This window comes from Oculina patagonica, chromosome 13 (genome assembly GCF_052425735.1).
Source record: "Oculina patagonica isolate OP01 chromosome 13, crgOcupat, whole genome shotgun sequence".
Classification (NCBI taxonomy): domain Eukaryota; kingdom Metazoa; phylum Cnidaria; class Anthozoa; order Scleractinia; family Oculinidae; genus Oculina; species Oculina patagonica.
Window position 1 is genome coordinate 26,420,376 of NC_135770.1, and position 15,398 is coordinate 26,435,773.

The window sequence follows — 15,398 nt, forward strand, 5'->3', positions numbered from 1 at the left end:
CTTCAAAACCTACTAACGGCTCGTGATTTAACAAGCTTTTTTACAAGCTGTTCTCCCAACCCGCGTGAGTTAACTGCGCCGTAAACCCATGGAGAGTGTGATCTATTGCTAAAATACAAACAAGATTTTCTTTAATAATAATCTCCGCGGGGTAACACATCCCCTCAGGCAAATAATAAACGTAGCCTGTTAGATATGGAAAGGAAACATCAAACGACTTCCAAAACAGTTATCTGTCACCGATTTGGTTTTCACAAGTAGTCATCCTTGTCAGTGACAAAAAATGGGCGTTAAATTGCTTATATTATCATCCAAGGTGAGGTTATTTTTTGGTGTTTCGCACGGGTAAAAAGTATGCACTTATCAATTGTTTTGACGTTGTAGATTCGTTGGCTTCTTGGCTTCATGGTTTTAACTAATGGCGGCCTGGCATATGCAGGTATGTTTTTGTTTGTTATTTATAAGTACGCTTTCTAATCACGGCATTTAGAACGAGTGAGTGCGAGAGAATTATAACCTCAGTGAATTCCATTTCTCTTTGCCGAAATTGTTTCCGATTTCAGAGCTTCACAGGATACGGGGATTTGTATTTAAAAAAAGGAATCAGGTTCTTTGTTGAGATTTCGCCATTATACGGTTTGTTGCTTTTAATTTTTTAAGTGTGAAGAAAAAAATTTTAAGAAGGGTAAGGTCGATAACAAAAATTTATATGTGAAACAGTCACCAGGAAAAATCACGTCAGTTTTGAATGAAAAAATCAGTTGCACCATATAATTACATCATGAACCTCGCACGCATGACCTATGTGTGATTTCAACTTGCAACTGTAAGTCGTGAAATAATAATGGTATTACGAAATCGCCTTCCATACACTTTACTATATTTTCGAACCAGTGCTGTAAAAGGAAATAAAATTTAGGTGTCCATTTTTACTTGTCTACAAAACTATTCAGGTTTGAGAGTCACTGAGATAATCTGAAACAAATTTCAACAGAACAGCGCCTCTTTATCGGATTATATTCTTCAAAGAGTATGTAAAGAAGCGTGGGACGATAACGTTTTTATGTCACTAAATTTGACATCAAGTCTTGTGTTTTCTCGCTTGTATTGAAGAACAAACAAGTTCGATAGTAAACTTAACTCTAACGAGATTTTGTCCATAACATCAAACGAATACTCGCCTTTTTGAAGCCAAACAAAGCCTGTAATTTCACCACAAAGTTTGCTTTTACACGACAGCGGTTAGTGAGAGCCGATTTCTACCTATGAGAAGGGAAATGTTAAAATCTTTGCTTCGCGCTTGTGTAAATAACGTTGCGAATTGACGATCCCCGGACAGCGGACCATCCGTGTTGTGAAAACTCGAAAAAACATGGGATAATTGGACAATTCTCACAGGATCGCATGCTTCGAGATAAAAGTAAAATGTGTTTTGGAAAAGTCGTCAGATAGCCTGGATTGATTTTCTTTCCTCGCTGGACCCTGCATTAAAGCAAATCCCCAAACAGTAGCACGGCCATTTTGTTTTGTTTGCGAGCTTTGTCTCCCGATCAACTTTTACTCTCATGGGAATACCGCATTTTTTTGTAAAACGGTAGCCTGCGAATACAGCCGCCTTTCTTTCGCTCCCGCTCTTCGTTGCGGGAGCGAATGAGAGGCGGCTGGACCCAATTACCACATACAGTGTACCAATTGAAAAGTATTGGTAGTGATATGTAATAAATCATAGTAACAGAGGTAGAGAGAGTCACTGTTTCAACCCAAAAGCATTTAAAACGGAAAAACGAAAACGTTAAAAAATATCTTACCCTTACTATATTTCGGGCATACTCTTAAACTTTAGATTAATTTACAGCTTTTTATGTGTTTTTCAGATAATAACCATTCCATACAAATCTTGTGCCGTATGGTATTGGGGGAGTGAAAGGGTTCCTCGAATAGAGTTAATCGAGCTTTGAAGAACATGCGTACACAATTTGATCGAAAGATAAATTCATTCCGTGTGTGTATAAGGCCCGGGGGGGGGGGGGGCACCCCAAAGACATATAGGTATGTGCCGGAAACGGGAGAGTCGAGAGTTGAAAAAGGGGATTTGCCGAGAAATGATGGGGAACGAATAAGTAGAAAGGAAAACCGGAAAAGAAAAGACTCCTAAACATAAATAAAATCATCCTGCACGCGACAGATGCCCACTGACAGACAGCTATGCAAGGGGAAGGGTAGGGACGGGCAGTCAGTATAGGGGCACAGCTGAACAGGCTGGATTGGGTAAGGGCCAATTCCCAGCGGCACACCCCACCAAAAAATATACAGGGTGCCCCCCCCCCCCCCCGGGGTATAAGGATGATTTAATCTTGGGTTTAGGCTAATCGGCTTTCAAACAACCAGGACCAGGTTTCCGGATTCAGTTCATTTAAATTGTAAATGCATTATAAATATATAAATTCACCTTTCAACCTTACGAGCCGGTTGCATATATTTTAACACCTGTTTCTCCTGTTACTAAACCACATCTTAATTTTTTGGTAGTTTTTAATCTGTCTTGAAGTACTGTAAAAATGAATCAAGACTGCTGTGTTATTTTAAGAACATATTTTCAATAAAGATGAAAATGCTTATCAAAACAGTACTAAATTGCCTAAGCGATACAAATACACGGGCTTGTGGAATTTTGCACTACAAAAAATACAAATATTAAAAATATATTTCCTTGAAGAAACTCGGTAAAAAAATCAGTTACAACCGTAACAAAGAATATTAAAATCTAAAATAAATAATCGCCAGATAATGCTTCCTATTCTGCATCTTAGTCCAATACAATCTTCTAATCTTAACTGTCGTAAATGTTTTCCTAACTTATCATGTGGCTTAGTGAAGAAAAAATATGTCACCCTTTCATTCTTGCGTGGCTGTTTTGGATCCTAAAGAATAGAGAAAGAAATTTTCGCCTTTTCATACTTGCGCAGCTGTTTCAAATGAATTAAATTTATGTATAATAATATACCAGCATTTATTGCCTGGTTATACAATGTGGAGCTACTTATCTCTCCTTTCAGCGACGCCATGTGCCAGTAACCCATGCCAGAATGGAGCAACCTGCACAGATAAAGGCATTGACAGCTTTGTTTGTGAGTGTACCGAAAAATTTTATGGAGGACGTTGCAAAGAAGGTAATACCACTGATAAGGATTCTTAGCAAATTGGTAGGGGAGCGTAGTGCACGATGGTGTACTGCGTACTGTAAAACGATAGCGAAATTTGGAAGCCTTAGAGTTGCTCACAATTGACACAATAAGTTAGTAGAAAAATAACCTTTTTTAGCTGCCAAGTTGGTATACATCCTTCATAAATTGAACCAGGTTTTTTTAAAAAAAAACAAATGGTAAAATGTTAGTAAATATTATCGAAAAACTTCGAATGCAGATCTTTAAGATCATAAAAAGTGGCTATTTATGGCACGATTCCAGCGGCGTTAAATAGGCCTTTCTCGATTATGCTAGCATTTTTTTCGGCATTTTTTGGGAAAACTAGCATTTTTTTTTCGTTTTTTCTTGAAGAAGAATTGCTAGCATTTTCTGTCATTTTTAATGACTGTGATCCAGCTTTCAGCACTCAGAACTCAGAAGGATAAATAATCCTAAAGTTTCACAATTTTGATTACTTAATTTGATTGTTTTCCGTCTGTTTCGACTGTTTGTGCGTTGTGTTACTTGTGTACTTGTGTTGTGTTAGGGACGGACCATTATTTTCTTGGGGGGGGGGGGGGTGAAAATTTTTCCTCTGCAAACTTTTTTTTAGTTTATACACCTCTGCAAACATTTTTTTTCGAAATTCTTACTATTTTTTGTTATACATATCGCTTTTGCAAACAATTTATTTTCTTTCCAGGCCCTGCAAACAATTTTTTTCAATATTTTTCATCCTCCCCCCCCCCCCCCCTCCAAAAACATAATGGTCCGTTCCTTACTTGTCTGTGCTTTTTTTTTTTCTTTTTTTTTAAATAAATAAATATTTTTTATATTTATTTTTTATTTTTTTTTATAAACAACAATTATTAAGTATCACCTGTTGTTGATATGAGCATATAATGTAAGAGTTTGTACGTTTTGTTTGAAATAAAACAAAGCATTCTTTGGAATTCAAGTGGCATTCTTTAAAGAAATCAGGCATTATTCAAGCATTTTTTTGGCTTTATGCGAGAATTTCTAGTAGCATTAAATGCCAGTTTTACTAGCATAATCGAGAAAGGCCTAGCGTTTAAACCCCTGGATAATCTTTCGGCTAGCAACAAAATTTTTCTCATCCCTTAGAACATCTTTTCAAAAGTGATTAAGCTTTACAATTTAAAGAAGCTTGACTGAGACCATATAACATGAATGATGATGATGATGATGATGATGGGATGATGAGATGATGATGATGATGATGACGATATCTTTGTCGACATATTACGTTATATTTTCACTCTTTTCTACAAATCATTTAGAATGCAAAAGTGCTCTTGGCATGGAAGACGGTACAATATCTGATGTGCAAATCAATGCGTCTTCGGAATATAATGCCAATGAGGCCGCCCACCAGGGAAGGCTTCACAATCAAGCGTCTGTAGGAGGCTGGGTGGCCAGCACTAATGACGTCAATCAGTGGCTGCAGATTGATCTCGGCACTCTGTACACTAAAGTTACAAAAGTGGCGACGCAAGGAAGACATGGCGGTAACATGAATTGGGTGACCAAGTACAAGCTGCAGTACAGTGACGATGGAGTAAACTTTCTGTACTACAGAGAACCAGGAGCAGCTGAAGACAAGGTATTGATGAGATCGACTTGTTAATCCACTGAGAAGTTGATTACAGTCGATTTTAACATTTTTAGCCCACCAATTAATTTTCGCGCGCGCTCATTGGACAAAACGCATCACGTGGTACAGAATCGGATGACGGGTATCAGGCAATATACCCCGTCCGATTTGATATCCGTCGCCCAATTCTTGAAACAAGTACAAAACAAAAGAGCAAAGATACCTTTTCATGCCTAACTGTTTTATAATCAAATAAAAATCAAATTACAGTGTTAAAAAGTTACGTAAACCAACTAGCTTGCATTTATTTCAACCGCATTGAAGCCGCTATCAACACTGTAGGTTTTCCCTAAAACAAGTTGTAGAAATTAATCGGAGGGTTGTAAAATAAATAAACCCCTTTCTGGCTTGCTGGTATATTGGAGGATAATGCCCTTGGCTGAAAGATTGTCCTCAAAATTTCACAGTTGCCCTCGAAGTTTCGCTTCTCGGCCAACTGTTCATTTTTCGGACAATATTTCAACCTCGGGCATTATCCTCCAATATACCAACCGCCTGAAGGGGTTTATTTTCTAAATATCAGTCCTCCTGACCTTGTTATATCTCTTTCAACGTTTAGATTTCTTTTTCATTCCATTCGTTTGTAGCCCGGCTTGCTATTCGTCAGTCGAAACCAGCCCAGGTGGTGATTCTCTTTTACGTGAAAAAACTATCATTTTTGAGGTCTTCTCAATTTGAAAGTAATCAAAAATGACTTTAGATGACGTTAGGGAGCTTCTTTAACGGTTATATTAATGATTGGGCATGATGTCAGCAGCGTGCGGGACTTCATGCACTCTTTCGCATTATGTCGATTTGTACATGTAGATGATATTAGTGATACAAGGCGTATTTCATTCTTCACTAAGTTAATGCATCATGCCAAGTTACAGACGCTTCCTCCCATGACGATCATTTCTTAATTTTTAATATGACCAGGTAATTTTGTTCATAGTGTGACCATAACAAATACTCAAACTCGACTCACTACCCATTGTGCCCACTGGCACGTAGGGCAGCAACAATAACAAATAGATTTAACAGAAAAAAAGCGGAAAGATAAGAAACAGACTTGAAAATCCGTTTTAATAGTTCTGACAAATTGCTCTTTTGCTGATGTAGAAATTTACTGGAAACGTGGACCAGGACACTGTTGTTAGAAAATCCCTCAATCAACCATTCACGGCGCGTTACGTCCGTTTTGTACCAGTAGAATGGTATGTCTGGATATCGATGAGAGTGGAGCTCCATGGTTGTAAAGGTATAGTATGTCATGTTACAACTTGTATAAAAAGGAAAAAGAATTTCCATTTTAGTTTTTCCTGGTTTTGCACTCCCTGTAAAGGCCTAATGGTTAGTACGCTGCACTAGTCGCTTCATGCTGACGAAACCGGGATAAGTTCCGGTCTGGTGGGCCGCTAGGCTCGAACGCAGTCTAAACTTTTACCTTACACCTACCTCGTATGTTACACATCCACTCAACGCCTAAGTAAGACTTCAAAGGGCCTCGCTTGTAATAATAATAATAATACATTTAAGTACAAAAATAACGTTTTTGCTGCAACGACATGAGATAAGCCGCTAGCAGAATGGAAAAAAAATAGCCTTGCCCCAGTTTTCTCTCGGCCAAAAGCAGCTTTTAAGTATAATTCATCCAATTCTAAGTCCGGAGCACAAAAACGGGCACGAGGAACCCCTCTGTTCTTCCATTCACTGTTTATTTGGCCCTGGCACATGCAAGTTTCAGCATCGTTTCAATATCGTGCAGTATTTTGTAAAATCTGATTTCAAGGTTACCGAATTCGTAATTATCTTTTCAACTGGCATAGCTCTACGATACAAAAATTAATGGCCACCTGGGCCCGGTTGTTCAAAGCACGATTAAGCTAATCCAGGATTAGCGTGAAATTTGATTTCAATTTTAAAACATTTTGCCGAGGTTTTCTGTTAATATTTTCTGTCCCCCAGTTTTGACGTGTACCAATCTCAAACTTCACAAAACATTAGCTATGGAAAACCTTTTAAAACAAGAGATATTAAAACCTCGATCATCTTTTAATCCTGGGTTAGCATTAACCGCCTTTCGAACAACCCGGCCCTGGGCTTTAAATCGTGGTGCAAATCAAATCAAAAACATTATTTTAATAAGGAAAATTTACAAACAAGGCGTTTTCGTTTATCCCATCCTTCCAGCCGGCCGTTCCGGCGATGTCACAAAAATGTATTAGTCATCAAGGACCGGTAAAAAGTCGTTCAGGGATTAGTCCAACCTAGCGCTAAAACGGTTTTAAGCGGAATTAATATTTGTTGTTATTAGTATCGCTAATTTTTGGAGTTCTTCATTCAGTGAATAAAAGTAGGAGGATTTTTACAAAGAATAACGGTTCTGTACCAAAATTACAAAGGAAAGTTAAAAGAATTGTGTCACGGTTGAGTTAAGTTTATTTTATTAGGTTTTGCCAAATACTTGCTAGGAAACTTAATTTTTGCAAAGAAATTACTTCTGTGGATGTAAGTGACAAAACAATAGCTTCATTGATTTTTGTCATGCGTACCTTCTTTTGTATATGCTGTATCATTGAAATGTTCGTTCACTATTTTAAGAGGTTATTTTTATATTTCACTTAATTTGATGGTCATTTCCCATGCCGAAATTTGGCTAAAATCCGTGATATAATAACTTTAAAATTTCGTTAAATATCATCTTTGCTATTTTATCGATCTCGTTTATCTCTTAGAATGTCAACAACCCCTCGGCATGGAGAACTATGCCATCTCTGACGGACACATCACTGCCCCTTCGCAATTAACTTCATCCCATGCCCCCTACCTGGCCAGACTAAACTTTGAAGAAGGTACGGGAGGTTGGAGGGCGGGCACTGACGACAATCAGTGGCTTCAGGTGGATTTGGGTAGTTTGTACACTAAGGTGACTGGTGTAGCCACGCAAGGAAGACATAGCGCTGATTGGATCATGTGGGTCACCAAGTACAAGCTTCAGTTCGGCGATGATGGAGTGAGCTTCCAGTACTACAGAGAACAAGGACAAAACGCAGACAAGGTAAAGTATTTTTACCGCATTCAACTGCAAAACGCTGAGTAACTTCAGCTCTTCATTTCTTAAAATTGATGTCCATTTGTAGAGAGTGAGAATTTAAACAAAAAAATGATTTTCAATGCCGGGCCGACTTGAAAATGAATTTACTTTCCAAATAAATTAAGTTTTTGATTGTTAAAATATCACTTCAACCGCATTTTCTCCAGTTAAGGATCCACATGTCGGTCGGTGGATTAGAAATTAAACCAAAAAGGTAGATTTCTGACAACTTACCATGTTAATTTTTTAGGAGTTTGATGGAAACACAGACCAAGACACTGCTGTTTATCATGACCTGAATCCACCAATCACTGCACGTTACATACGTTTTTTACCAGAAGCTTGGTATGAAGCCGTAGCCATGAGGGTAGAACTCTACGGCTGTATAGGTACGGTGTTGTTGTTGCTTGTTTTTTGTTACTGTTGTTTGTTTTTGTTTTGTTTTGTTTTTTGTTTGTTTTTTGTCTTTTCCGGGGGGGGATGTGACAATTTTTTCGGAAATTAAGGCAGATAAAGTATATAAAGGTTTTTTCTTTATATTGCAATGAAGGATCGCATTTGACACAACTTGTGCGCATAATACGCACGTATACGCTCGGATACAAAAAAATATCTGTAAAATAGCTAAAACGTCATAATTAAAAAAAGATAAAGCTCAAATGTCTTGTATAGACAATAGCATCGACAATCTCTATTAAGAGTTAATTTTACACAACAGCAAAAAGTATACACTACAGCAAATAGAAACAACTAATAGAGAATGGAACTGGTGAATATAAAAAGGGTAAGAATATATACAGGATAATGCTTCCAAAACGTACGGTCAACACAACAGAAACTCACTAAGATTTTTAAACACATTCTTCAGAATAAATTGTCATTTCTAAACTTAAAGACGTCACATAATACAATGAATAATTAAAGGTAATTGTTCATAGCACTGGATGTTACAGCTACAATCATAACACTGTACGTTACAAAAAAAGGAAAATAGGTAATAATAATAATTAACAATGAAATAACATAATAAGCAAAAGAAGGTATATTACAAAAATAAGATAAATCAACGTGTTTAGATTGCAGGTTTAGAGTTGGCTTTTCTCGTCAAACGCGCATTGCTTACTTTAGCTTATTTTAGAAAACTGTGTGGCGTGGTCTCCTTTTTTCGCTTATTGTGTTGTAATTTCATTTTTAACCGGTAACCTTTCTATGAGTTTACGTTTTAAGAATTTACGCTTGCATTGACTTATTACAATCAAGCGTTTGTTATTCACTTTTTCTTTTTTATTTTGTAGCTGTCAGTATTCCAGCTGCTAAGGCCCTGTATCCTCTGAACAGCTTGTTTGCAACACGGGAAATCTACGACAAACAACCCCAGGGTACTGCTGTTGGGGTTTCTCTTGCGACTGGCCCTAATGGTAACGACGGTGGCTCTTACCAATTCGACGGACACATCAACAGTTACATTGAGCTTCCAAACAATGGGGGCTTAGATGTGCAACACTCCATCACAATGTTATGTTGGCTGTATCCTGAGGATACAGACGGACCTATTTTCAACTATCGTCCAAGCACTTACTGGGGCGTTCATTTGTGGATTGTCGGCGGATCCCTGTACGCTAAGTATACGCACAGAGATTACTCAGAAACACCCGCCTTTTTTACTGCTCAATCCCTGGCACTAAACCAGTGGCATTATGTTGGTTCTTCCTATGATGACACAACTGGTATTGCAAGTTTATGGCTGAATGGAGAAAGAGTCCTGCAGCAGGATATCGGAGCTGGCATAACTCTTGCTACTCAAGATGACGTCAGAATGGGTGTAAAAGCAGACGATAGCTCGTACTTGAAGGGACGAATTGCCGCCATGCAAGTTTTTGATTCCGCGTTGACTGCAAAACAAATAAATGAAGTGAAAGAAGATGGTCTAGGTAAGCACTAGTGTCGTATTTCAGGTACTTTGTTACTGGCATTTATTTTGTGTTGAGGTAACCCGCTACAATTACATGTACCTATAGCTAATTGTGTGTTGCCAAATGTGTGCAAAGTATGTAAAGGTGTGCACTATAGCCCAAAAATCTAAATGTGAAAAAGTTTTGTACCAAGACTCACTTTGTAAAACAGGCAAAATGGACTCGGAAATCGCCTATTGACCCTAATGTCATAACATGTTCAAAAGGCTGTTTTGGTGGGGTTAGTTTTGAAGGGGCTTGTTATTTTGCCGGGAGAGGGGGTAGGGTGCTTATCATCGGAATTCAACCGTAAGACAGTTTTGTGTGCTCTTGTTTAATCAAGTCTGGACTTCCATGTGTAACCAATCACGCTGACTCCTCTGAGTTGCCAGCAACTAAAATTCAATGTGAATGACACTTTGATTGCCTTAAATTCAATGTTGGCTGATTTCTTCTTACATAGGGACGAGCTTAAAAGTTGATAGGTGAGTAGGTGTTCTACAAGCTTTAAAGTTTTGCAGAGTACAGCAAGAAAAGTCCTTGGTAAATAATGCATGGTTTGGCTATGCTTTGAAACAAAATTGTTTTACAACTATCGTACAGTATGCTGATGTCGCGTCCAAACACATGGACTAAGTGCATTCGTTAGCGAAGCAAAAATCTACAAATTCTCACGGCCGCAAAAAGTTGAATATTTAACAACAACAATTTCTTTGCAGACGAAGACGAATGTCAAGATAACACACACAATTGTGACGACAACGCTCAGTGTGATAACACTTTTCGATCATTCAACTGTACCTGCCTTCAAGGATATTCAGGGGATGGTTACGACTGCTCGGGTATGCTTAACTATACTATATACATTATTAACTAAGCATGGAGCCTTACTGTGGGAATATTGGCCCTAGGTCCTAACAAAACGGATTAAGCGCGGCGAGGTCTGCACAGAAAAGACCTATGCTCTGTAATCTTTCAGTATCGTCTGGACAAGCTTGAATTTATTTAAAAAATAAAATGCCTTTACGATGCTTTGCTCTGTTACATAAAGCACGAATGAAGTAACGAGAACACGAAAGACGTGTAAAGACGTGTTTCTCCCCACTTCTTGAGTGTCGCGTGCACTTCTTGAGTGCGTAGTGTCTCATTGTTGGCCGGTGAACATATTTAATACAAACATACCACATATTTTGACCGGCGAGCAAACATCTATCTAAAAACAGACTTCTTTACGTACGAATCTGTGTGATGTTTGTGTATTAGTAAAAATCTGTTTCCTACTCAATAAAGAACAAGCAATGCAAATAAATATAAGCAATGCGTATTTACATGTAGTTCCCTTCCTTTGAGCCTGCACTTGAGATTGCGTGGTATAGGGCTTTAAAGACAAAAGCATTATCAGACTCAAAAAACTATTTTATTAATAAGTGTTATTTCTCCGCAGATGTGGACGAATGTCAAGAACAGACCCACAACTGTGACGTGAACGCTCACTGTAACAACACGTTTGGTTTATTCGACTGTACTTGTCTTCAAGGATATTCAGGAGATGGCTTGGATTGCTATGGTATGGTTACTCACTCAATGTTATAAAAAATAGGTCACCAAGGGTGACATGAGTCTAATGCCGTATGGCATAGTGATACAGATTGCGCGGTTTTCGTAAGCCGGTTAAAATTGGTTAGAGGTTTGTGTTCGGGAGTTTAATTTAAAATGCTTATAGCAAGCTAGGGGCATCGTGGATGATTATGGATGAAAACGAAACAGTCATAAATGTTATATGCTTCACAAAATTTAAAGTATGAACAGGAGTTGATGCTACTTCTTCCGTATTGTCCGTAAAAGCAGAAACGATTAAACATTTGGACAAGATTGCGTGACGATTTACAAAAAGCATGTTCATTACAACAAGGGTTGAAGAACTTCACATCGTTTTCTTTCAGATTTTTCACCATTTTGATGATGACTCTTGAAACAGATTTTGCAATAAAAGCACTTGAAATAGTGACTGTTACTCCATTGTACTGTAAGCACTTAGTGACAGATTTTCCTAAAAACGGGTGTAAATGCTCACGTCAATATAATGATGACCTTTTGAACGCTGGAAACTAGGCAATTATTATCGAGCTACCATACACAGAAGCGAAGACTGTTTATCATGATGTACAAATTTCGCGAATCATCACTTCCATATCAATGTAACCATTTTATGATTTTTCTAGCTGTAAGAAGAACTTAAGATTTCTGAGAGTCGTGAAAGCATGAAATTCGATTTCAGTGTATGGCAAAGGCCGGAACAGTGTAATTCTGCAAAGCGGCCAAACAAACGCATTTTGATTTAGTCGCGTAACTTGATTTACATTTATCCATGTACATCTTTTATTTTTGAAGGTTTTTGTTTGCACTGTAAAGAAAAAATTGGTCAAAATTCGAATGACTTAAATACAAAAACCGAGGTAAAGTTTTCTATTTTTTAAAACAAAATAAATATTTGGTCGCATTGTGTAAATAAACGCGAGTCGCCGTCGAAATATTTTTTCTCAAAGACGTCTTGCTTTTTAAGCAAGACGAAAACACAAGTGCTTAACTGAACTGAAAACGAAGATTTATTTTCACAAAAAGCTTACAAATGTCTTAACTGGAAAATTATTTCGTCCTATTCAAGTGTTGAATAATCGTGACTTGAGAAAGAACTTTTTATAATTATGCGTGGGAACACGTGTCGCTGATTGGCTGTTTTTAATTGAAACTAATCGTGCGTGTCCGTACGGAGTCCGTTCTTGCAGCTGATCATTGTTTTCTACATTACAGCGAACGATTATCGATCCCGAACCATTCCCTTGGGATTGCTAACAGCTTTTTTCATATAACAAAGAGTCTAATGCGCATGCGCAAAGCGCACGCAAGCATTAGACTCAAAAATTTGATTTCCATTTATAAATATTAAAAGGAGAAATTCAAATGTCTGTTAATGTTGTAGAAAATGGCAGCATTTTCCATCTTTACATAAAGAAAATTGGGACACTTTGTATGATATGAGTACGAGAATTTTTATAATAGCATTAAAGTGCCTATAACCGCGAAAAATCAATCAATTTATCAAAGTCATGCGTGGCACGAGACTGCCCTCTCTTGTCAGGGCTTGGGACTCGTCTATAAAAACGCATGACAATAATAAATAACAAGTAAAATTACAAGAATTCAAAGAAAAATATTTTTAATTGGATTAAATTTTTGCATAATGCTAAGCGACATGCCTCAAAAACGTTTTGGTTAAAACCGCAATTTTTATAAATTTTCAAAGTCGGGATTATTTTTCGCACGACCGAGTAAAGCGGGAACTGGGACCAGTGACGTCATTCAAGTGTATCAGCGACAAGAATCACATAAGTAGACCCGGACAGTTTGTCTAGGATGTCTAAGTAATAACTTTTTCTTGGTTAGGTAAATTATTGCATGTTTGTTTTAGATGAGTGAGTAGTAACAGAGTAGTGAGTACTGTTGATTTGATTCAAACTGTTTTGCTCAGTCCTTGTATACCACTTGGCAGTGCTGAACTCACGGAAATGTCACGCAAACCTTCGTTCAAAGACGGACGTATAAACACGTCTTAAAGTAGCTTCAATATTTACAAGAAGGTTTTCTTCCCACTTCTTTTAAAAACATACTAAAATGGATAAGGAAGGAAACATTACCATGAAAAATGGTTAAGCAATTTTAAACTCAAAGATCGTTTCCGTGAGCCCAAATAAACACGTAGTGTCTCTTTACAATGCTAATTTGGCCTTTTCACAGAGCCCACAGCTTAATAAGATAAATAGAATCGCTTCAAAGTCTTATAAAGAGTAACTCCACCATATACGGAATATATTTTTCCCCAACTAGCCGCCAATATCAGGCGGTATTGTCGTCTCAAAATCGCAAATAATTTATTATAACATAGCTAACGAGCCACGTTGTGATGTTGCTCCGCAGACGTAGACGAATGTCAAGATCAGACGCACAACTGTGACGTGAATGCTCAGTGTATCAACACTAATGGTTCATTCTACTGTACTTGTCTGGAAGGATATTCAGGAGATGGTTTAGTTTGTTCAGGTATGATTAATCATACAATAATACACATGTGTTAACCCATTCTACCTCTCAACTCGCTGAACCCTTAACCATGCTCAGAATTTCTCACTGTTGGATGATTTTGACCGGCAAACGTACATATAATATACAGTAACCTTTAAATATGCGTCCTAATTTAAGGATTAGTGTGATGCGCAGGGGGGGGGGAGAGAAGCAACTTCCCATACATTCTCTTATACGAAATCTGAGCGATGCTCTCACAACTTGCAAAGCAATCAGCGGGGCGGTAGTCAGCGGATGCCTCTGAGACGCATGAGCAGCTACTCTCATTCTAAACTTGCCAAAACAATAACAACAACATGGAGCCAGTGGGAGAGCTCTGTATTTTTTTTTTTTTTTTATAGAAGTAAAAGAAGTTTTCTTGGTTGTATCTTTAAATCAGCGAAAATGTTTCCGGAAAGGTTCTTGTTGTCAACATGCGGTGTTTGTTATGAAATAAAACTATTAATGAATTGTTAATTTTTCCGTGCTGGTCGGAGCTATTGTTTAATTTCTATTGTTTTTAGGTTGTTTGTTGAATTAGGGCGCTTTCCATTCGACCAAAAATTCTGGTTTGAGTTTCCGGAAAATTCCAGTGGCAAATGGAACAGCATTTTCCAACTTTTCCGGTTGACTGCACGGAAGGCAAAACAAAATTTGCATATGATCAGGTTGTGCGTCTAATATGGAAATTTCTACGGTGCATTAAATTAATGCTTTGTGGCCGGTTTCCTACACATATGGTTTGATATTTTTGCAAATAAAAAGCATTCCGAGCACTGAAAATAAACGCCATGAATGACATCGTGGCCACAAATACAGGGACCTTTAAAAAGGCACACTAAAAACAACGAAAACGTCGCCAACCCAAAACGTTTAATGAGCAAAACAATGGCGAAGCCTACACGCGCGTTATATAATATTTGCCGTCTGCAAAACATCAACGAAAAACAACCGAGTTCACCTGAATTTTTTTGTTTGGAGTTTCAAGAATGCTCCCTTAACACATGTAACTGCTTTCAGCCGCACAAATCGCTAAATTTTCTGCCGAAGGAACATAGGCTGAGTGTAAAATGGTAGCTTTTTCCAAAATTTCCGGAAAAGAGGACAACCTCGCAAGGTAGACCCAAATTTTCGAAAACAATTTCCGGGAACTTTCAGTTCCATTTGATTTTGCTTCAGGAATTTCCGGGGTTTTCGGTTGAATGGTTCGCATTTCGGAAAGTCAACACTTTCCGGATTTTCCTGAAAGTTTCCCAGGAAATTTCTGTACCATTCGTCCTTGTTCCGACATTTCCGGAATTTTTGGTCGAATGGAAAGCGCCCTTAGTCTCTCCTTGTTTTAGCACATTTGCAATCCCCACGTGGGTCAAAAATCGAGGTACAGTCATTTG

At 37.9% G+C, this 15,398-nt stretch overlaps 1 protein-coding gene across 1 annotated transcript in view; it reads left to right on the plus strand.

The window, feature by feature from the left end:
* The first annotated feature begins 205 nt into the window (after positions 1–205).
* The window catches only part of LOC144636598 (polycystin family receptor for egg jelly-like), a 37,044-nt gene continuing 21,851 nt past the window's right edge, over positions 206–15,398 (plus strand). The window contains exons 1-11 of the mRNA XM_078495811.1: positions 206–316; positions 385–439; positions 3,057–3,170; positions 4,487–4,809; positions 5,962–6,100; positions 7,578–7,900; positions 8,187–8,325; positions 9,232–9,867; positions 10,608–10,730; positions 11,333–11,455; positions 13,864–13,986. Coding sequence (XP_078351937.1) covers positions 284–316; positions 385–439; positions 3,057–3,170; positions 4,487–4,809; positions 5,962–6,100; positions 7,578–7,900; positions 8,187–8,325; positions 9,232–9,867; positions 10,608–10,730; positions 11,333–11,455; positions 13,864–13,986 — 2,131 coding nt within the window. The 5' untranslated portion in view covers positions 206–283. The remainder of the gene's footprint in view (positions 317–384; positions 440–3,056; positions 3,171–4,486; positions 4,810–5,961; positions 6,101–7,577; positions 7,901–8,186; positions 8,326–9,231; positions 9,868–10,607; positions 10,731–11,332; positions 11,456–13,863; positions 13,987–15,398) is intronic.